This window comes from Ovis aries, chromosome 13 (assembly GCF_016772045.2).
Source record: "Ovis aries strain OAR_USU_Benz2616 breed Rambouillet chromosome 13, ARS-UI_Ramb_v3.0, whole genome shotgun sequence".
NCBI lineage: Eukaryota > Metazoa > Chordata > Mammalia > Artiodactyla > Bovidae > Ovis > Ovis aries.
This window is the reverse complement of record NC_056066.1, coordinates 72,411,174-72,435,530: the sequence shown is the minus strand read 5'-3', so window position 1 is coordinate 72,435,530 and position 24,357 is coordinate 72,411,174. Positions and strand designations below refer to the sequence as shown.

Sequence of the window (24,357 nt, the reverse complement as noted above, 5' to 3'; positions counted from 1 at the left end):
TCCAGGACTGGAGTCTTACCCACCAGTTCTTGCAGCTTGTCAGTGCAATATAAAGGCAGCTTTTCAGCAGTGCCTCTGGTGCTCACACGGTCACAGACCAGAGAAGGGGATGGCGTGTGGGCCCACCAGCGCCCTGCTGCAGTGGCAGGGGTGGGGTGGGGTGAGGGTCGGGGTGGGTGTGGGCTCCAGAGCCCTGTAACAGCGCTTCCACGCCACACTGAGACACAGTCTCTTTCCTTGTCAGTAGCGTTCCCCAAGAGCTACAAGCCCATGTCTTTCTCATCTGTGTCCCCAGTAGGACCTCTCACGCAGCAGGGCACATACATATTTGTGAATATATAGGCTTCTGTTTCTCCAGCTGGAAAACGTGATCCTAGCCACCCAACTGCCATGACGGCTATGATTACACAGCCAGGGAGGGCACAGCAGCTCCAGGGACAGGCCTGTCTCCCAGATCCCTCACGCTTGTCAATGGCTACGAAACCCCTTCGCCCTCCATCCAGCACCCCGAGCTGCTGCCACCCAGGAGGCACCACTGGGAAGCATCTTCCAGGATCTCTGCAGGACCCTCCTTGGGGTCCCAGACTGCAGTGAGGACCGTCTGTGGCATCTGAGTCTAGACTGAGGATGCTCCTGGCTGAGAGAGACCTTAATTTTCAGAGGCCAGGCTGACAGTGGAAAATCTGTCCAACTGGTGTCTGGGACTCACAGGGGGCTGGACTGGGGCTAGGGCTGGTCTTCCCTGGGATGACTCAGCTCCTGTCCCCACCAAGAAAAGCTGCCCAGGAAGCCTCCACTCTCTTCCCTTTCCTCCACATCCACAACCCTCCCCAGAGCATGAGACAACTCCAGGTGGGCAGAAGAGCCCTGAACGCTGACGCATGGGTGTGAGCACCTCCACACCAGCGTCTGTCCCCACGGCTGCCATGTGGGAGTGAGAGGCAGGGCCACCAGGGACATGTGACAGGTGTATTCGTTGCTGCTGAAAATCTCCCCTCTGTGAGTGGAGAGTGCAGACAACATGTTTCAAGTATCATCAAGTTTTCAATGATGCCAAGAGTAGCCAGGCAGCTGATTTACAGAAAACACTATAGTCCCAGTTTGTCCATTAGAAGGAAAACTCAATCAACATTGCTTTCTAAAAAAATTCAGAAGTTTATAGACTTGGTTCAAAAAAGCTTATAAAGGCTTGTTTTTTTCCTGTTAAACAATTATAGTCTAATTTGGAAAGTCACCAGTACAAGAACAATGACATCTATGATTTAGACAGGCCTCTTAACAATTACATGTTTTTTGTTTTTTTAATTTTTTGCTGCATGCAAGGCATCTGGGATCTTAGCTCTTCAACTGGGAACTGAACCCATGCCCCCTGCATCGGAAGTACAGTCTTAACCACTGGATCACCAGGGAAGTCCCTAACAATTAGATGTTATATAACATCTATAACAATTTGATGTTAACAATCAATTGATATTCTTGATCATTCTGAGAGGACAGTAGTGGGCTATGCCTCCAGCTCTGCACCCCTGCCACCCCACCCTGGGAGCAGCTCAGCTCCAGCAGCCCAAGGGAGGCTGGGCACCCACCTGGCTGGTTGATAGGAGCTCTGGGTTTCCGTCACTCATCCCCACGTAGGCACTCTCACCATCAAACTGGAACAGAGAAACAGAGAGGCAGCTCTGATGAAAATGTTCTCCAGAAGGGCCCAGAAGCCCGAGGAGGTCAGGGGACTATAGTACTGAGGGGAAAAGACTGGAGCCCAGAGAAGCAAAGATTGAACCCAAGATGCCCAGTCTCCATTTCAGCAGAGCTCCCTCTAGGGTAGAAGGAGGTGTCCTTATTTCGTGACCACCATAGCTTGGGTTCATCACACTCAGGATACAGACTGGAATACCTTTCTGCCCTTTACACCTTGTCCATAGATGTGACAGATGGCTTTGTCAGGTACTGAGCTCCCCATCTCTGGAAGTATGCGAATATTTCTCAAGGCCAAAATGACATCAGGCTCTCAGCTAGAGCTGGAATCCCACATGCTGGAGGGAGGCCAATATCTCCAGAGCCCTGGGATCAGGACAGCCTGCGCCCGACCCATCCTCCAGGTACCCTTGCCCCCCAGGCCGACCCTGACCACAGGCACTGAGGACTGTGATAGAAACCAGGTACAGGAACTACAACCCTGTGTTTTGAGAAGCTGCTAAGGCTGGATTTGGGAAAATCCGTCTGCAAGAGGGAGCAGGAGTAGCTGGAGAAGCTGGGGCTCTGGAGTCGCTGGCTCCCCTTTCTCAAGATGTGTGATCTTGCGCTGGAGACTATACCCCGGAGGTGCCTCGTCAAAAGGGGGTGACAAGAGTAAACCTCTCTCCAGGCAACGCTGCACCAGAAAGTGCAAAGCACTTGGCTCCATTCCAGCTCCTTCACTGGAGACAAGCAATCAGGCTCTCTAGAAGCAGAGCCTGAGACCAGGATTGAAAGGCATGTGATCTTTGAGAAGGGCACTTTAGGAATAACCTGTAAGGGAGGGAGGGATCAGGATAGAGCACGGGAAGGGGCAAAGCAAGAAGGGAGCCCCAGTGGGAGGCTTGCTGTAGGCTGATCCCACCACAAGCTTGCTCGGGGCATGAATGGTACAGCAGAGTTGTTCCTGCCTGAAGCCAGGGGCGGGGCTTCTGTAACCCATATACGTCAGTCATTGGTGGTGGCTTAAGGGGCAAAAGGGAGTCATAACCTGAGAAGGGTGGCCCCCATTTGGCCAAGGACATTTTTCCAGAGAACTGTGCCAGCTGTGAGCCATTTTCAGCCTGTGCTCATCCCTGGTGGCTCAGACGGTAAAGAATCTGTCTGCAATGCAGGAGACCGGGGTTCAAACCCTGGGTCGGGAAGATCCCTTGGAGAAGGGAAAGGCAACCCACTCCAGTATTCTTGTCTGGAGAATTCCATGGGCAGAGGAGCCTGGTGGGCTACAGTCCATGGGGTCACAAAGAGTCGGACACAACTGAGCAACTAATACTTTCACAGCAGATGGGGGACAATAAAGAGATCTGGGTGCGGTACCAACAGCAGCTGTCCATTTTATTGTAATTGAAAAGAATTTTGTATTAGGTTATATTCACATGATTTAAAATTCCCAAAGTACCCAAAGAGCAACAGAATGAAAAGTCGCCTGCCCCCACCACCCAGGCATCCACTGCCCCTCTACAGACACAATCACTGCCTCCACCAGCTTTCCATACATCCTTTCAGAGAGAGCCCCTGTATATACATTAGAGTCACTTCTTTTCTATAAATGACAATGCTCTATACACACCATTTCTCACCTTATATTTCTCCTAGCAACACATCCTGGAGAGTATTTTATATCAGATCATAATTTTGTCTTCTGGTATGCCCCAGCATGGCTGTAAGTTATATATTGAACTACTTGAGCACACGGGCAATTGAGTTGCTTCCACGTTTGTGCGATTCTCACACTGCTCTGGTGAATATTTTTGTATATTCGTCATTTTGCATGGGTATGAGTCCATCTGTAGGATTAGTCCGAATAATTCCTGCATCCAACTGTGGGTGCATCTGTAATTTGGATGGACATCACCAAGCGGTCCGTATGGAGGCTGGAAAAGCCCACATTCCTGCAATCATCAGTTCATCCAGACCCTCTTTGCTCAGAGAGGTTTTCATAACAAACTGGCTCAGACACCAGCCTCCGATCTCGGTGGGCTCCGAAGCCCAGCATGCCTGACTCCCCTTGCCCTGCTCACCCTTGTTCATTGTTCCATCACCCCTTCACCTTCTAGCTTTCTATGTAATTTACTTATATACCACATTCATTGCTCACAGTTGGATTTCCCCTATGAAAATGAAGGGCCTTTGAGGCCAAGGGGTCTTAGTCTTTCTGTACACTGATGATGCCTCCTAAATATCTAGACTAGCACCTGACATGGAAAAGATACTCAATAAATGCTTGTTGAATGAATGAATGAAGCAACTACAACATCACTTGCGTTGTCTTTTACCAGGCCAATCTTTTCATCAGGGCAGCGGCATTAGGATTTATACCCAAGTACCTTCCCAACACAGGGATGGACAGTCCTTCAGTGACTGCTGGACTCACAAAAGAAAAGGCTGTGTCATGCCTAGAGTCTGGGCATGACCCCAAATGCAGGGCTTCTTCCATCATACGGAGTTCAGGCTTCAAGTCTCTGCTCAGAAACCACCTCCTGCAAGAGGCTGCACATCATTGCTTTCATTTCCTTCGGCTGTCCCTTAACAACCTTGATTGTCTCTACATCTGTCCTCTGCCCAGCATGGAGCAGCATGAAGGCTGGAACTGTGTTCTGATGGTTTCCCAAGCCCCCATCGCCCGACAAGACTGGTATCGAGGATAGGACTATGACTTGGGCAGCATAGCGACGTTCTCACCGAAAGCTCCTAGGTTCTATCTGATAGGTCACCATGGCCCTATATGTACTCTTTGATAAAAATTAGATCTTTCTAAAAATCACACATAATCGATCAGTTCTAAAAGAAGGAGGGCTTCCTTTGTGACTCAGCTGGTAAAGAATCTGCTTGCAATGCCGGAGACCTGGATTCGATCCCTGCGTTGGGAAAATCCCCTGGAGAAGGGAAAGGCTACACACTCCAGTATTCTGGCCTAGAGAATTCCATGGACTTAGCATAGTCCATGGGGTCAGGGAAATGGAGGGGGACTAAATTTTTTAAATAATTAAATAATAATTAAATATCTTTAAAAAATTTATTTATTTTTGGTTCAGTTCAGTTTAGTTGCTCAGGTGTGTCTAACTCTTTGTGACCTCATGGACTGCAGCACACCAGGACTCCCAGTCCATCACCAACTCTCAAAGTTTAGGCAAACTCATGTCCATTGCGTCAGTGATGCCATCCAACCACTTCATCCTCTGTCGTCCCCTTCTCCTCCCGCCTTCAATCTCTCCCAGCATCAGAGTCTTTTCAAATGAGTTAGTTCTTTGCATCAGGTGGCCAAAGTACTGGAGTTTCAGCTACATTAGTTCTTCCAATGAATATTCAGGACTGCTTTCCTTTAGGATGGACTGGTTGGATCTCCTTGCAGTCCAAGGGACCCTCAAGAGTTTTCTCCAGCACCACAGTTCAAAACCATCAATTCTTCGGCACTCAGCCTTTTTTATAGTCCAACTCTTACATCCATACATGACCACTGGAAAAACCACATCCTTGACTAGACAGACCTTAGTTGGCAGTGTCTCTGCTTTTTAATATGCTGTCTATGTTGGTCATAACTTTTCTTCCAAGGAGTAAGCGTCTTTTAATTTCATGGCTGCAATCACCATCTGCAGTGATTTTGGAGCCCCCAAAATTAAAGTCTGACACTGTTTCCATTCTTTCCCCATCTATTTGCCATGAAGTGATGGGACTGGATGCCATGATCTTCGTTTTCTGAATGTTGAGCTTTAAGCCAACTTTTTCACTCTCCTCTCTCACTTTCATCAAGAGGCTCTTTAGTTCTTCTTCACTTTCTGCCATAAGGGTGGTATCATCTGCATATCTGAGGTTATTGATATTTCTCCCGGCAATCTTGATTCCAGCTTGTGTTTGATCCAGCCCAGTGTTTCTCATGATGTATTCTACATATAAGTTAAATAAGCAGGGTGACAATATACAGCCTTGACGTACTCCATTTCCTATTTGGAACCAGTCTGTTGTTCCATGTCCAGTTCTAACTGTTACTTCCTGATCTGTATACAGATTTCTCAAGAGGCAGGTCAGGTGGTCTGGTATTCCCAGCTCTTTCAGAATTTTCCAGTTTGTGGTGATCCACACAGTTAAAGGCTTTAGCATAGTCAATAAAGCAGAAATAGATGTTTTTTCTGGAACTCTCTTGCTTTTTCGATGATCCAGCGGATATTGGCAATTTGATCTCTGGTTCCTCTGCCTTTTCTAAAACTAGCTTGAACATCTGGAAGTTCACAGTTCACATATTGTTGAAGCCTGGCTTGGAGAATTTGCTAGCGTGTGAGATGAGTGCAGTTGTGCAGTAGTTTGAGCATTCTTTGGCACTGCCTTTCTCTGGGATAGTTTTGGTTGGGTGGGTCTTTGTTGCTGGGCTTTCTCTAGCTGCAGCATGCAGGGGCTACTCTCTAGGTACGGTGCATGGGCTTCTCTTGTCGCAGAGCATGGCCTCAGGCAAGCGGGTTTCAGTAGTTGTGGCACATAGGCCCCAGAATGCAGTGCATGGGCTTAGTCAACCCACGGGCTGTGGAATCTTCCCAGAAAGTGAAAGTGAAAGTGAAGTCACTCAGTCATGCCCGACTCTTTGCGACCTCATGGACAGTAGCCTGCACCAAGCTCCTCCATCCATGGGATTTTCAAGGCAAGAGTACTGGAGTGGGTTGCCATTTCCTTCTCCAGGGTATCTTCCCAACCCAGGGATCGAACCCAGGTCTCTCACACTGTAGACAGACGCTTTACTGTCTGAGCCACCAGGGAAGTCCTTGTTCCCCGTATTGGCAAGTGTACACTAAGCCACTAGGGAAGTCTGAGGGGACTAAATTTAACAAGGTATTTGAAACATTCTATAAAGCAAAAGTCATCAAACAGTATGGTGTATGTTAAAGATACAGGAGATATCTTTTAATGTATGTTAAAAGATATGCCCCCAAACTCTGTGTAATATCTCATTTATTAACTCCTGGCTAGAACAGAACCACCCTGGTCTGCTCTCTCTCCCCACCCCATCCCTGCTCCCCAACATGCACAGCAGGCGATGAACAAATACTTGGTGAGTGTTGTTCACTGGGTGAATGAATGAATATACTTGGCACTGAGCAAAATGCTTTCCATAAAAGAACTCATTTAGCTTTTTCAACAACCAACATTTTGGGCTTCCCTGCCCAATGCAGGAGACTCGGGTTCGATCTCTGGGTGGGGAAGATCCCCTGGAGAAGGAAATGGCAACCCACTCCAGCATTCTTGCCTGGAGAATCCCATGGACAGAGGGGCCTGGTGGGCTACAGTCCATGGAGTTGCAAAGTGTCAGACACAACTGAGCAACTAAAACAACAACAGCAGAAACCAATGTTTCAAACCGTGGAAATAAGCTGAGAAGATAAACAGTTGTCCAAGATCACACAGTTAGGGAGATGCTGCACAGCAGTGGTCTGTCTGCTTCTTCGGCTTGGTCTCTCCCACGAGCATATAAGCTCCTTGGCAGCAGGAATCCCGGCCTGGCTGCAGCCCCCCTCCCCAGACATAACCAGTCATTCTTCAGGGCCTGGCACATAATAGGGATCTGATGAGTATGTATTTGTGGTTCATGCAGGGAGGACCTACCCGCAGTGAGCAGTGGGGAACGACACTGCTGGGAAGAGCAGCAGGGATCCTGGATGTTGAGGTGTGTGTGCCAGGGGTTGGGCAGGGGATTCCCATGAGGTCATCAGAGTCCCCCCAAGTGGGCTTATTCACTTGTCCTTTATTCAAATAAGAAAGAGCAGCCACATGGCAGAGTAAAGCTTGCTTCCTACTTCAAGGAAAATCTGAGAATTTGGCAGGGCTGGGTCAGCCTCTGCGGGTTCCCTGCTGGGTGCTTTGCACAGTGCCCTGGAGCACAGGATTCAGGACCGGCTACTGAGCACCTGTGAAGAGAGGGCCCCAAGTTGGTGGTTTGGGGGCTCTGTTCTTCACCCGCCTCTGTCCAGTGTTCCACCACCTCTGAGCCCTTGTAGGGGAAAGGAAGGAGGGGAGGGGCCTCTGAAACCTCCCCGGTTTCCCTGGCTTGGCCCCTAGGGCAAAGGGGAGAAGTCACAGAGCCTGGACACAGCAGAGCCACCTCCTCCACGTGCACAGAAAAGCTCCAAAGCACCCACATGGACGCCCAGCGTACAGCGGTGATGCTGCGTGAGTTCATGGACACACAGGTAAGTGACGCATGCACTGTACCCAAGCACGGCGACCACACGTGCAACACAAACTGGCGAGGACCCACCTCACACAACAGAGTGTTCAAGACAGCACTCAGTTACACACGCACCCCAAGCATGGGCGACACCAACCGTGACAGACAAAGGTGTCCAGGGCACAAGCACGCGTGCACACAGCACAGACCCTTTACGTGACTGGTACACAACACCCGGAGTCTGCTCACGGGGGAGGGAGGGGATGCCCAGGCGTGAATAAATACACCATCCATCTGCGACTGAATCCGTGTATAACGCACAGAAACGTGCACACAAACAGATGACATGAGCGTGTGGAGACACACACAGACACCCAAGAATTAAATTCTGTGCACATTTCAGCTTCTCGATCCTTCAGTCAAAAATCTTTTTTCACATCACACAACCTTCTGCACACTTTAAAACATGAAAAAAAAATGTGTGTGTATGGGAGGGTGGGGGACAAGGGCCTAAGAATTTCCATGAAACGCCAGGAGAACATCTCTTACCACTGACTGGAATAGATTAATTTTCCCCATTTCATATTCTAATTATAATTCCTTTTCCCACCGCCATCTTCAGTCGTCATTACAGCTGGAAGATTGTTCTGCAAAAGCCAGCCCTTCATCTTCTCTTCCCAAGAGTTTTGTCATGGAAATGAGTTTGGGAATCTGAAAGAATCCACATTTTTGCAAACAGCGAATGTGTCAGGATAACCCTTTCATGACGGCCACCAAGAAGAGGCTTCTGAAGGGTCTGTCTCTCCTCAAAACGTGTGGTCCCCTTGGTGAGAGGGGTAGCCGGCCCGCAAGTCCAACAGCCACTCCCCACACACTCCAAGAAAAGGATACATCCCTTTTCTATCTTTAAGCAAACTTAGCAAATAGGTAGGCAAGATGAAAGGCAAGACGCCCTGATTTTTGCAAGTCAGATGATGCCAGCTCCATCTGTGAAAACTTGGGCAAGCTCTGCAACTGCCTGAAGCCTCAGTTTCCTTATTCTTCAGACCCACAGAGCCACTGATTCATAGTAGGTGTAAATTAAACATCTGTGGAATGGACAAATGTGATAACTGCGTAGATGGATGGATGGAAGGGAGGGAGGGACTGAAGGATGGGATGACGGATGGATAAATGGATGGATAAGTGGATGATGGATGGTACAAGTCAGCACAGTTCCACAGCAATGTAAAGCAAGCCACAAGTGTAATATAAAATTTTCTAGTAGCCACAGTTTAAAAAGCAAGTATAAACAGGTGGGATTAATTTTAAAGACATTTTATTTAACCCAATATATTCACATTATGATCGATACAAAAAATTTCTAAATGAGATGGCTTACCATCTATTTTTATGGTACTGTCTTTGAAATCCAGTGTGTATTTTACCTTCCACTATGGCTCAGGTTAGACTTAGCCACATTCTGAGTGCTCCAAAGTCACCAGTGGCTGGTGGTAAATAGAGACATAAATAGTTGGGATGGGTAAGATGAGCGGATGGATGGTGGGGAGGTATATGGGTGGGATGAATGAATGGATGGATGGTCAGGGGAGATGAGTGGTTTAGGGAATGAATGGAACAGATGGGCCAGAAGGTGGACAAAGAGATGACTCAAGGGTCAGATAGATGGAATTAGAAGGTGGGATGAATGGATGGACGGGCAGATGAGTGACTGAGATGAGAGGGATGAGAGACAGATGAATGAACTGGGATGGGTGAGTATGAAGAGACAGGTAATGGGAAGATGCTTGGGATGGTGAGTGAGATAAACAAGGAGATGATTGGCATGGGTGAGTGAGATGCCTGGGTTGATGGAATGGGTTGAACAGGTGGGTGGGATAGATAAGTCTGGTATTTCCTCCTCTATTCACACTTGCTTTGGACAATGAGCTTGAGCAAGCTCCAGGAGTTGGTGATGGACAGGGAAGCCTGACATGCTGCAGTCCACGGGGTCACAAAGACTCAGACCCGATTGAGTAACTGAACTGAACTCAGCTGATGGCTTCTTAGGGTGGCCACGTGTCACCGACTCTCAAACACTCATCTTCAGCCAAGCTGTCTCCAGATTCCAATGCAGTTTACCCCTGAACGTTTCCCCATTTGGTTCATACACACCTCAAATTCAACCCACCCAACACTGAACACAGGACGCATGGATGAGCCTGCTCTTTCTCTGGTGGTTGGCCATCGCGAAAGATGCCACCTTCTACAGAGTTCCCCTGGGGTGACTCTGGACCCCTTCCACCCGACATCCTCCTGATCCAATCACCAGCAGAAGTCTTCTGCTCAGCTCCCTCCCACCCAATCCATCTTCCTTCCACCCTGGCTATCACTAGCAATCTTGTGGTAATCATTTCACTGCTCAGATCAAAACCTTGCAGTGACCCCACATCACTAGCTCTGGCATACGGGGACCCTTAGCCTCGGCTCCCATTAAGGCTGCAGAAACCTCCAGAACCTTGAAGCTTGCATGTGTTTCCCCATCGTCAGCCTGGAGCACCCTCCTCCTCCCTTTCTCTACCCACTGAAATCCAACTCTTTCTAGGTGTTGTTGGTTTGTTTTTTTTTTCTGGCTACACACTCCAACCTTAACCAGTACGGCTTGCTTCTATCAACCCCTATTCTTGGGCCCAATTTTAAAGTCCCCATCTCAAGTCAGCTTTGGACTTAATTCATCTTCCCTGTATGGTGTGACATCCTGGTCAACAGCATTGATTCTTGAATAGAAGTATTGGTTCCAACACTTTCTAGCTGTGGGTAACCTTGGATTTAACTTCTCATTGCCTCAGTTTCATCACCTGTAAAATGGTAATGATGGCAGTTAATTATTACTGCCTCAAAAAGTTTTTCATATGTGTTATCATATATTAGGTACGAGCTATGGTCATGTATGGATGTGAGAGTTGGACTGTGAAGAAAGCTGAGCACCAAAGAATTGATGCTTTTGAACTATGGTGTTGGAGAAGACTCTTGAGAGTCCCTTGGACTGCAACGAGATCCAACCAGTCCATCCTAAAGGAGATCAGGCCTGGGTGTTCGCTGGAAGGACTGATGCTAAAGCTGAAACTCCAATACTTTGGCCACTTCACGCGAAGAGTTGACTCATTGGAAAAGACCCTGATGTTGGGAGGGATTGGGGTCAGGAGGAGAAGGGGACGACAGAGGATGAGATGGCTGGATGGCATTACCGACTTGATGGACATGAGTTTGGGTAAACTCTGGGAGTTGGTGATGGACAGGGAGGCCTGGCATGCTGCAACTCATGGGGTCCCAAAGAGTCAGACACGACTGAGCGACTGAATTGAACTGAACAGAACTGATGAATTCTCTGTAACATAATACTTCATAATGGTGATAACTTTTGACAAGTGTTTAACAAATGTTATCTTTTATTATTATATGCTAGATTATTATCCCTGCATCAGCCCCAATAGCCCTCAGTCTCACAGAGAACCATGTCTCCTGTGCCACAGAGGCCATCAGAAATCCCCTCAAGTCTCTCCCCTCCCCTACTTTATTAACATCACATCCCATCTGACATCCTTTCCTTTAGTCTACATAGGTGAAGTGTCTCCCTTCTGTTCAAGGTGAGCCCCTTCACTTTGACCTCATCCCCCTCATGTCTTCCTCTCATTGACTCCCACTCGTGGTCTTAGGTCTAAGACCTAATTTACATGTGCTGAGGCAAAATGAAATCAGTCAATGCCCTTATATCAGGTACCAAGCACCTACAATGTACTGAGTAACACGTCTCCCAACATCGAGGGTTTATGATAAACAAAGCTTGTCACGGGGCCGTGAAAAGAGGTAACAGCAAGGAATTCTGAGGTCACAGAAGGGGCAACAGTCATTGTTCATTGATAGTATCTAGTGATTGTCTGTTATGTGCCTGGCATTGTACAGATACCAGGCTTACTGTAACGGAAATGATGCAGCCCCTAAGGAGTCTCCAGTCCTTTGGAGAAGCTTCGGCGAATAACATGTTCCTATTTCCCAAACCTGAGAAATGAACACAGGCCATTCTTTGGCTGCTGTCTCATGACAGGAGCAAATAAAAACTTTGTCTGAAAGCTTGTCCTAATTGGTCGGTGACCGTTTTGCACCTACCCATCCTCTGAAAGGTCAAGAGATCAATCAGCAGTCTCACTACCACAGCTACACGTCCACAGGTGGGGGTCAGCCTATCTCAAGAAAGTCCCCTATCCCAGGACTCCATGCTTCCTCAAACCCTACAAAACTCAGCTCTTGCTTGATTTGGACAGACTAACTTTGCAAAGTACGGCAATGAATTCAGCGTCTTGTTTCTGATATTGAATGGCAGCCTCATCTTTGACAAATGTGATCATGGTAGGGTAAAGTTATCATAGAAGAATGGAAGATGAGAGAAGGGTCTTTTAAGAGAAATCTTCTGCAGAGGGTAGCCTGGAAGCCCCATGATGGAGAACAGACAGGAGTTGGCCAGGCAAAGAGCAGGGAACATGACATCTGAGGCTGCTGCGAGCACAGGCCAGTGGGCACCTACTCTATTCCAGACCTCCTCCCAGAGCCATGCCTGGTCATCTCATTGGAAAGCCTAGAATTCCCAAGGCTGCATGACCAGCCCCACTGTAGAGGTGAGCAAGGCAATGCTCAAACTGGTTGGTAGCTTGCGCATAGCTCTCCAATCAGTTCCGAATCTACCCTCGATTCTAGGTACCAAAGCAACAGTTGTTGTGTACAAGTTGCTGACCCTCCCCTCTGCACAGAGACACACATCAAAGACCAAAGATGCACAGTCCTCAACCCGGCCAGTTGCAGACACCAAGAGCTGTGCCTCATGGAGATCTAAAGAGGAAACAATCAAAGCAGCCTACACGGCTCCCGCCTGCCCCCACACCGGGCCGTGAGAACATTTGTTCTGCATAGATAAAACACAGTTCAAAAGCAGCGAGGCAGCAAATGAGGCAGCTGTGCCCTGGGTCCTGCCGAGAGTGCGGTTTTATGTGGAAGTCTCACAGAGAGATACACCTCGGAGCAGGGAGGTGGTGGAGGAGGGGCAGAGGGGCCCTGCAGAGATGCAGCTGGACAGGGAGAGGGCCTTGGGCTCAACTCCGACCAGATCGCATACGCTCAAGTCCAGGCCCACCATCTCTTATTGAAGGATGATGGCACCATGGATACAAACATGGGCTCAGGTGCCAAGCTGCCTGGGTCCAAATCTGCTGGCTTTTCAAGCTGTGCAACTTTTAAACTAAGTTATTATGTCTCTGTTTCCTCATCTAGAAAACGTGTATGACTATCATTTGAATTAAATAAATTAATTTCTGTGCTTAGAACATTGCCTGGTACAGAGAAAGCACTCAACATTGTTAACTATTACACACACACACACACACATATATATATAACTTATAAGGTAATATTATATTACTTACATTGTTTATTTCTTACAACAACCCTTCAGTTCAGTTCAGTCACTTGGTCGTTTCCGACTCTTTTCGACCCCATGAATCACAGCACGCCAGGCCTCCCTGTCCATCACCAACTCCCAAAGTTTACCCAAACTCATGTCCATCGAGTCAGTGATGCCATCCAGCCATCTCATCCTCTGTCGTCCCCTTCTCCTCCTGTCCCCAAGCCCTCCCAGCATCAGGGTCTTTTCCAATGAGTCAACTCTTCACATGAGGTGGCCAAAGTATTGGAGTTTCAGCTTTAGCATCAGTCCTTCCAGTGAACACCCAGGCCTGATCTCCTTTAGGATGGACTGGTTGGATCTCGTTGCAGTCCAAGGGACTCTCAAGAGTCTTCTCCAACACCACAGTTCAAAAGCATCAATTCTTTGGTGCTCAGCTTTTTTCACAGTCCAACTCTCACATCCATATATGACCACTGGAAAAACCATAGCCTTGACTAGATGGACCTTTGTTGGCAAAGTAATGTCTATGCTTTTTAATATGCTCACTTTCACTTTTCACTTTCATGCATTGGAGAAGGAAATGGCAACCCACTCCAGTGTTCTTGCCTGGAGAATCCCAGGGATGGGGGAGCCTGGTGGGCTGCCGTCTATGGGGTTGCACAGAGTTGGACACGACTGAAGCAACTCAGCAACAGCAGAAGCAGGAGGTTAGTCATAACTTTCCTTCCAAGGAGTAAGCCTCTTTTAATTTCATGGCTGCAATCACCATCTGCAGTGATTTTGGGACCCCCCCCAAAAATAAAGTCTGACACTGTTTCCACTGTTTCCCCATCTATTTCCCATGAAGTGATGGGAACAACAACCCTAGGAGGTTGATATAATTGCTTCTCTTCTGTAGATGAAGAAAATGAATGGGGTTTCACGCGAACCTGTGAGGTCTCAAGCGGGATTCTTTCCTGCCTGCCATATGTAATTTGGTGCCCGCCTGTCATATATAATTTGAAATAATATTTGCAAACTAAAATCTCTGTCTAATGGGGTTTGTTTTTCCCATGATGATGACTTTCGTGCTTTGTTCCTGAATATCAAACATCAGTTTCTCTCCAAAGAAAAAAGCTTTTCTCCTTATCAGTCCTTTGCACATTCTTATTCTGCCCACCAAGAAATCCAGGGCTCAGAGGCCCAGAGAGGTTAGGGGAGCTACCCAAAGCCACACAGCCAACAAGGGCCCAATCTGATTTCTGTATTCCAGGCTGCTGAACCCCCAAAGCCCACACTGGCTTCCTACCCCCACAGTTTCTAAGCTGAGTGAACCAGAGCAGGTGACCTCATGACCCTGGGCCAGGGACTTTGTCTACCAGGAAGGAGAGACTATGCCTTGGATATGGCCTGCTGAGGGGCTGGGAGTCTCTGGAGCAAGTTTGGTGCTGCAGTCACTGCAGGAACCACCTCCCCACTGCTAAAAAGAGTCACGTAGGATGGTGCCATCTGTTTTATCAATAAAAACTATCAGGAGGTAGTGAGAAAAGACAGTGATCAATACAACTTTGGCGGCAGAGTGCGCAACCAGGCACTTGGCTCCTCTGGCAGATAAGAGTTGTTGCCCCATTTTACAGACAGGGAAGTAGGGCCTTCCTAACTGGCCCTAACCTCGCTTTTTCTAGACCTGGGCTATAACAGTGCAGTGGTCCATGAGCGCTTGGAATGTGACTGGTCCAAACTGAGAGGTGTTTATGTGTAAAACACACATCAGGTCTCAAAGACAATAGCAAAAAAGACTATAAAGATGCCTCATCAATATATTTATATAGATTACATGCTGAAATGATAACATTTTGGGTATGTGGGGTTAACTAAAATATTTTATTAAAATTAATTTCAGCTGCTTCTTTTCCTTTTTAAAATATGACTACTAAAAAATTGAAGTTATATAGGCAGTATGCATACTATTTCTATTGGACAGTGCTGGTCAAGATGCTGTCCCAGCCACTACAGTTTCAGACTCAGAACCTTAGAGATAGCAACAACTGAATCCAATTCTCCACTCAGAAATGGGGAAACTGAGACCCATAGAGGGAGAGTGATTTTTAAGGCAAGAGGCTGGCACAGAGGCATTCATTCACTCAACAGATGTTGTTGTTCACTTCCTAAGTCACGTCCAACTCTTTTTGACCCCATGGACTGCAGCATGCCACGCTCCCCTGTCCTCCACTAACTCCTAGAGTTTGTTCAAATTCATGTCCGTTAACTTGGTGATCCAACCATCTCATCCTCTGTCGTCCCCTTCTCCTCCTGCCTTCAATCTTTCCCAGCATCAGGGTCTTTTCCAATGAGTCGGCTCTTTGCATCAGATGGCCAAAGTATTGGAGCTTCAGCTTCAGTCCCTCCAATGAATATTCAGGGTTTATTTCCTTTAGAATTGACTGGTTTGATCTCTTTGTTGTCCAAGGAACTCTCAAGAGTCTTCTCTAGCACCATAGTTTGAAAGCATCAGTTCTTTGGTGCTCAGCCTTCTTTTTGGTCCAACTCTCACATCTGTACATGACTACTAGAAAAACCTTAGCTTTGACTATATGGACCTTTGTCGGCAAAATATCTTTGCTTTTAACATGCTCTCTAGGTTTTCATAGCTTTCCTTCCAAGGAGCAACTGCCTTTTAATTTCGTGGCTGCAGTCACCATTCACAGTGAGTTCTGGGATACAACAGAGGACAAAATGTGGACCCACACTCCAGACCAGAGGTGACAAGGTGATGATGCAGGTTTCCTTGCCTGGCCCAAGACCCCAAGGGTAGCCAGGGTAGCCAGACTTGCATCAACCCCTCAGTTCCTCATTGTCAGCTCAGACCACAGAGCTCAGCAATGGGAAGACACAAGAAAACTCCAGCTCCAACCCAGAGCAGGTCCACCTCAAAGACCCCTACTGAGCACCCCCAGCAGCTGCCAAGACAACCTGATGGACAGAGTGGCTCAGTGGGCACAGCCTGGCCGCCTGTCAGGCCTGTGATTCTACCCCTGGTGGTAACTTACACACTGTCTGCGTTACTGCAGATTTATGGCAAAAATTATCCTCTCTCTCAGCTCCATTTAAAGCCATTTGGAGCTCACTCCCATCCTCGATTATAAATCTAATTGCACATTCCAAACAGACAAGCACTCATTAAGCTTTAATTATGCACATGTTGTTTTCAACAAACATTTTCATTTGGCCGCTGTGAGGGGGAATGGTTCCCCAGGGGCTGTCGGTGCTGCCTGTGGCTAGAGGGAGCTGGGGCCCGAGAAGTGGGTCAGGGTGGGGTCCAATGGGGACGCCCAAGAGCAGGGCCAGGACCCCATCAGACCTGGCTCATGACCTTGATGACATGGCAGATAAGAACCCTGTCTGGTTCTGCGCAGGTGACTCTCCTTCAAGGTCCATCTTCCCCATGGTGGGGGGGAAAGTCAAAACCCTTTACCATGGCATTCAAAGCACTTAAGGACCCGAGTCCTGCCAGCCTGACCATTGAGGCTGGCCTCTCATCCCTCTCTCACATTCCTCCCTTGCTCTTTTGGAGATGTGTGGACCTCCCGGCATGGACCATGCTTTCCCTCCCTCTTGGTCTCTGCGGCTCTGAACTCTCCACCTGAATCTCCCTTCTCAGTCTGTTCCCTGTTGGCAGCTCCCTTTCACTCCCACACTGTCCCTTCCAGGAAGCCATTGCTGATACCCATTCCTGGATCAGGCTGGCTGCCCCTCTGCTGGGAGAAAGCTATGGAAGCATTTATTGGACCCTGGTGCTGTAACTGGGTTTCCCTGGTGTCTCAGATGGTAAAGAATCTGCCTGTAATGTGGGAGACCTAGGTTTGATCCCTGCATTGGGAAGATCCTCTGGAGAAGGAAATGGCAACCCACTCTAGTATTCTTGCCTGGGAAACCCCATGGACAGAGGAGCCTGGCGGGATACAGTCCATGGGGTCCCAAAAAGTCGGACACGATTGACCGATTAAACAACAATGCTGTAACCAACTGCCACATGTCTGGCTCGTAAGACCAGCCTGTCCTACTACTTCCCCATAGCACCCTCTGCTCCAAGGGCTGGGAGGAGAGGCACCTACTCGTTGTGTGGCCTTGAACAAGGCCTTCTTCTCTCTGGGCCTCAGTTTCCCCACTGGGACATGGAGGGTTTGAATGGGTGAGGCTCTCTGGGCCCCTTGCAGTGCAGTCAGTTTTAAGTTTCGTGGTTTGTCCAGGAGCTAAGAGCTTTCTCTTCCCCACCTGAATAGTGGTCCTGAAGCCACCGACCCCCATTCAAAGGTTCATCCAGGACCCTAGGAGCAGAGGGAGCCTGCCAAGCCAAGTCTGGAGTGGGCAAAGGGAGCCCACCCAGAGATGGGGACCAGGGGTGGTGGAGAACTCTGAGGCCACGCCTCGAAGAGCTTCTGGAAAAACAAGGGAAATAAATGCTTGCTTTAAAATGCATATCAAGCTCCATTCACAACTGATGATGAACTGATGTTTCAGGGCAAGTTCCATGGAAACAGACTCAGAGTCAAATCTGCCAGCTGGATGTTTATTGGGGAACACCATAGAAGAGCAAGGGAAGTTGGTGGGCAGAGGGCAAGTTGAACTGTGATGCAGTCAAAAACAGAGGCTTCAGTCTGTCCCAAGGAGACTCTGGAGCTGGGATGGCTCTGCAAAGATGAGAGGCAGAGCCAGCCACTGGGTGCAGGTTGCGGCAGAGTAGGCTGTTTGATAAACTTGGACAAGGCTCCTCCTTCCACCAAAGGCAATTAATACCCAGAGACAGACTCGACTGTGAGTAGCAGCAGCCGCCACTCCTCACAGCTGGCAGGATAAGCATCTTAGTCGGGAAGGGATCTGGGTGATTTACAACAGCTTCCACTACATCTATGATCATCTGTTCATTGTAACTAAACTGTGTGACACTTACAGCCTGCTTAATATGTCAGTGAAAGTGAAAGCGTTAGTTGCTCAGTCGTGTCCAACTCTTCGCGACCCTGTGGACTGTAGCCCACAGGGCTCCTCTGTCCATGGAATTCTTCAGGCAAGAACACTGGAGTGGTTAGCCATTCTCTTTGGGAGTTTTTAACTCATATAATCCTTACAACAACCCTGCAAGGTGAGCTGCTACTTTCTAACTGGAGTTAAATTGCTTTACGATGTTGTGTTAGCTTCTGCTGCATGACAGAGTGAATCAGCTACCTGTATACATATATCCCCTCCTTCTTGCACCTCCCTCCCACCCCCTCCCACTGAGTTACCACTTCTAAGGCTCCCATTTTACAGATGAGGAAACTGAGGTCAAGTGAGGTTAAGCAGCTTGCCCAAGGCCACATAGCTAGTAAGCGGTGGGAGTCAGGACTCAAAAGTCAGAATGTCCACCTCCAGAGCCCGTGCTCACGACTGGGCTGGGCTACTTCCACGGCCTTGGCTGCTACTCACCAAGGCACAGAGCTACCTGCCTCCAGCCTGCTGCCCAGAGGCTGGGCTGCGGTCAGCAGTCTAGAGCCTCAGGCTGCCCAGAGCGGCCAGTATTTGTGCCTGACAATTATCCATCATCTGAGTGGTTGGGAACAAGTCCCAAAACTGATCCTTGCCAAAGACAATTAACTAAAAGCCACATGAGCATACGTCGGGGGGAGGAGGGGGACTGTGGCATGGGGACGGGTGGGAGTGAGTGTGACTGAGACAATGAGAAGCAGATGATTTGGAAGATATTTTCTCCCCAGCGCTACAAAACAAGCCCTCAATCATGCCACAAAGGGCTGGTATTGTTGGAAGGGAAATATGTCAACGACAGCGTTCAGTCATGGGGCGGTTAAAAAAAAAAAAAAAGAAAGGAAAAGAAAAAAATATCTTTTGAAATTGTGATTTGACCTAGAAAGGTTTTTTAGGTCACCTGAACTTGGCACTGATGCCTCTAACCCCAAAACCTAACACAGACAAAGTACCAAGTTCACTTCCTTTCGTCAGTGCCAGATAACCCAGGAAATGATTTATAAAAACACTGCTGCTGTATTTTTTAGTGTATGAAAATCAGCCCTCGGACTTAGGAGCCAGGAGGACAGTGGAGCTGGGCAGTTTTGGAAGCGCAGGCTCTGCACTTAGTCACTGTGTGGCTAGGACAGGGATCTCGGTTCTGTCTCCCCTGTGAAATGGGAATGAGACTGGTAGGACTGCGTGTGCTGCCTGGCAGTGTGTGGGCACCCTGGTGCCCGAGAGAGGCTAGACCCTTCTGTCACTCCTGCCACCTGCCTAGGCTGAGGGCCACCCTCTGCTCTTGACTATGGGACTCCTATGCCCCAGGTCTGGACTCTCCCTGGGGACCTTGCAACACAGAAGCCAGAAAGGCAGTTAGAAGCAGTTGGAATCTCTGTCTTAACAGGGCTTTTCTCCCCAGACTCAGGGAGGGAGAGCAAACCCCATTCCAAGGCGGAGCACATGCCAATGAGTTCTCCCAAATTCATCTCCACTATCAGGCCACCCAGTCAGAGATACATTATAGAACCTCAGGACTGACAGGCTCTCAGACTTTCTCATTATCCCTCTGGGGAAAACTGAGGCTGGTAGATGGCCCCCAGTGGCTGGCAACAGCATGCCAACAGTTGCAATCACCACATTCCTAGGGTCTCTGACCCTATGTTCCCCCGAAATGACAAACTTATCCTGGTTACCCTCAAAATCCAAGGTGGTATCAGCATACCCAAATTCCCCAACCCCCAATCTGAGAATCTATGATGTACTGGCCATTGCCAGGCTCTGAGGGTACCAGGGACACAGAAACGATCCCCAGGGAAGGTTGGGTTCCAGAGGCAATAGAGACACCAGCATTGATGACAGATGGAGTGATGAGGTAGACACAGGTAGAGACAGGCCAGGTGAGTCAGCTGATACACACCTGCCAGGTAGAGGAGCCACAGGATCAGAGAGCTGGGACGTGAGGCTGCTGGGAGGGTGAGAACACTGTGTGTGTGTGTGTGTGTGTGTGTGTGTGTGTGTGTGTGTGTGACAGATAAATAAACAGTTAAATAATTAAAGCAGCGGGGCAGGGATGTCAAAGGAGAACGTCACATCAATGAAAGAGAAAGAAAGTGCAGAATCAGATCCAAGTCTGTATGGAAACACATTACATTATGGTTACAGAGGGCACTTACTCTACGCCAGGCACAGCATGGAGTGCTTTACCTAGGATATTTCAGACAGCCTTTGCAAGGAGCCTGAGCCTGTAAGGGAGATGCTACGACTCCCTTTTTACAGAGGAGAAAAGCTCCATGTAAGCAAGTGCTCAAGGTTACATGGCTACAAAGTGACAAAACCAGAATCTTAACTCTGCTAGCTCCTGCCCATAACAGCCACTCTATTTTGCCTCTCCTTTTGGAAACAAAGAGACAAAGACCAATTATTTCATGAACAGAATGAGGGGTTATCCTGTTCCCACTTAGGAACACCGGACTAGATACCCATCGCAAGCCATCCACCAACATGTCCTGAGAACAGATTCTAGAGTTAAGTATAAAAAGTCACGTTACAGGGAAATATCAGAAAACAGAAAGAAGGCTTATCAGATCTCTGGCAGCAGGATAACTTCCTCAGTCCTCAAAGCAATCACGGAGGGAGGGAGATTGACAGATTCAAATATATACGCATCCCTATCTTCTGTAGAGGGAAGCATAATAAAACCAAAATGAAAAGGACATCAGCACCAACTATGAGACAGTTAATGTATACGACGCAGAAACAGCGTAGTCAAATTAAAGAGACAGCAAGGTCCCGACAGACAAAAAGACACGAGAACGAACAGTAACGTCACACAGGAGGCAGTCTAGCAAGAGAAAGTACATAGGGAAAAACCGTGCGCTTGATTCTGTGGACATGGGAGAAATGTACATGAAACACACCTACTGTAATGAAACTGGGATACTTTCCACCTTGCTGCCGTGGAAAGCAGCTTCCAGCCTACTGGAAAGGAACACGGCAGCCACCCCCAGGCAGCCAGCCAGCGGGAAGCAGGGTAGATGAGTGCCCGAGACCCCTGCCGGCTGCCTCAAGAGTCACCCCCTCACCACGCTGCCTATTTGTCTCAAGTCCACCGAGTTTTCCTGGAAGCAGCTTCTGTTCTCCACGCCAGGGATGGTACCAGTGATGGACAGGCCACAGTCTTTGCCCTTCTGAGCATCTGGTGTAGTGAAGAGGAAGGACCAGCCATTATGAACGGGTGATAAGTGCACTGGGAGCCAGAGGTCACGGGAGCCTAGAGACTTCTCAGAGGAGGTGGTTTCTAAGCCCACCTACCTGCAGGCTGAGCAGAGTTAATCAGGTGAGGGAGAAACCACGAGGTGGGAGAGGGTGGTGGAAATAGCATTTGCCAAGGCCAGAGGGCAGGAGAGGAGGACCTGCTGAGGGGAGGCAGTGAGAGCTGAGCTGCTCAGGCAAACAGGACCTGATGAGGCTTTTCAGGGCTACATGAGGTGGGGGTGGGAGGTGGAGACCTAAGTCCATATTGTAAGCTACATTTTATTTTTTTACTAATTAATTTTTATTGCAGTAGAGTTGCTTTACAATATTGTGTTAGCTTGTTGTTGTTTCATTGCTAAGTTATGTCTCTCTGTGACCCCATGGACTGTAGCCTGCCAGGCTCCTTCTGTCCACAGGATTTCCCAGGCAAGAATACTGAAGTGGGTTGCTATTTCCTTCTTCAGGGGATCTTCCCGACCCAGGGATTGAACCTGACTCTTGGCTTCCCTGGTGGCTCAGAGGGTAAAGCATCTGCCTGCAATGCAGGAGACCTGGGTTCGATCCCTGGGTCAGGAAGATCCCCTGGAGAAGGAAATGGCAACCCACTCCAGTACTCTTGCCCAGAAAATCCCATGGACAGAGAAGCCTGGTAGACTACAGTCCATGGGATGGCAGAGTTGGACACAAATGAGCAACTTCACTTTCTTTCTTTCCTTTCTTTCTCCTGCATTGCAGGCGGTTCTTCACCACGAAACCACCAGGGTAGCGTGTTAGCTTCTACTGCAGAGCAAAATGAATCAGCTGTACATATACATATATCCCCTCTGTTTTGGATTTCCCTCCCATTTAGGACACCACGGAGCAGTAAGTAGAGTTCCCTGTAGTTTTGGAAGTCCAAGCCACAGCAATCAGAGAAGAAAAAGAAATAAAAGGAATCCAAATTGGAAAAGAAGTAAGATTGTCATTGCTTGCAGATGACATGGTACTACACATAGCAAATCCTAGAGATGCCACCAGTAAGCTACTACAGCTAATCAATGAATTCAATAAAGTTGCAGGATACAACATTAATACATAGAAATCGCTTACATTCCTATACACGGACAACAAAAGATCAGAAAGAGAAGTTAAGGAAACAATCCCATTTACCATCACAGCAAAAAGAATTTTTCCAGTGGTCATGTATGGATGTGAGAGTTGGACTGTGAAGAAAGCTGAGTGTATAAGAATTGATGCTTTTGAACTGTGGTGTTGGAGAAGACTCCTGAGAGTCCCTTGGACTGCAAGGAGATCCAACCAGTCCATCCTAAAGGAGATCAGTCCTAGGTGTTCACTGGAAAGACTGACGTTGAAGCTGAAACTCCAGTACTTTGGCCACCTGCTGTGAAGAGCTGACTCATTGGAAAAGACTCTGATGCTGGGAAAGATTGAGGGCAGGAGGAGAAGGGGACCACAGAGGATGAGATGGTTGGATGGCATCACCGAATCGATGGACATGGGTTTGGGTGGATTCTGGGAATTGGCGATGGACAGGGAGGCCTGGCGTGCTGCGGTTCATGGGGTCACAAAGAGTCGGACACGACTGAGCAACTCAACTGAACTGAACTGAACTGAAGGAGGCAAAAGACCTGTACACAGAAAACTGTATGATACTGATGAAAGAAATCAAAGATGACACAAACAGATGGAGAGACACACCATGTTCTGGGATTAGAAGCATCAATATTGTGAAAATGACTATACTACACAAAGCAATCTACAGATTAAGTGCAATCCCCATCAAATTACCAATGGCATTTTTCATAGAACGAGCTACATTTTAGAAACTGGCCTCTGGCCTTGAGTAGAAAATGGATTGGGGGAGATAGGATTGGAGTCTGTCTACGGAGCCAGGAAGAAGCTTCCGTGATGATCCAGGGCCAGTGCCTAGAAGCAGGACTCTGAGCAGGGTAGAAACACTTGCTAAAGAAATAATAAGTAAAAGAGCATGGCAGTGATTCAAAAATAGAAATTTATATGGATGGTTAGAAAGGGAAGCAGGGTTGAAGTCAGAATAAAACCACGACAATCTCCAGTGTATTTTCCAAAATTCAGAACTAAGAGTCTCAGAGATGAATGAAACCTGCCAAGAGCAAAGGATCACCCAGGAGTCAGAAAAGGGGTGACTCACACAGTTTTGCAAACCCTAATTTCCTCTCCTTGGTCACACACTTCCTTCTGATTTCTTTTTCTGATGATTCATAAGAAAAAAAAATTTCCCCATTTAAATTCAAACCCAAAATGCTTGAACTCCGGAGCTTACCCTACCCAAGCCTTAACCTCTGCCCCTCAGCCAACAGAACTCAATTTAACCCCAGGTAACTAAAAAGACACTGGCTGCCAAGAAACCAAGAGGAAACTAGAGGTTTCTAGCTTTATTGTGGCTGCCAAAGGCCCCATGGGGCCTCTGAGACCCTAGGAGGGTCTTCAAGTGGCAACTCACAGGCCCAGGTCCACAGCCCTTAGCCAGGATCCACAGAGTTTCAGAATTCAGAATTTGTTTGGATTTCAGAAAAGTGAGGAAGCGATAATTCCACAAATTAGGTAGTAGCCTCTGTGGGGTCCGAGTTAAGACACTTTCAGATTTCTACAGTGAATCCCTAGAGGGCTAGGTAGAGATTATGTCTGTCCGTTTAGATCAGACTTGGGAGCCGAGTGAGTTTGCAGCATATTTGCAAAATAACTGCTGGTTTCAGAGCCTTTTGGATTTCAAATAAGGCAGTTTAGAGTTGACTCGAGCACTGGGCGCATATGTGCTGGGCCC

At 48.1% G+C, this 24,357-nt stretch overlaps 1 protein-coding gene across 2 annotated transcripts in view; it reads right to left on the bottom strand.

Moving 5' to 3' along the window:
* TOX2 (TOX high mobility group box family member 2) overlaps positions 1 to 24,357 on the bottom strand; it is a 155,300-nt gene that overhangs the window by 92,581 nt on the left and 38,362 nt on the right. For both annotated transcript variants that reach the window (XM_015099889.4, XM_042230163.2), the window contains exon 2: positions 1,587 to 1,652. In XM_015099889.4, coding sequence (XP_014955375.2) covers positions 1,587 to 1,652 — 66 coding nt within the window. The remainder of the gene's footprint in view (positions 1 to 1,586; positions 1,653 to 24,357) is intronic.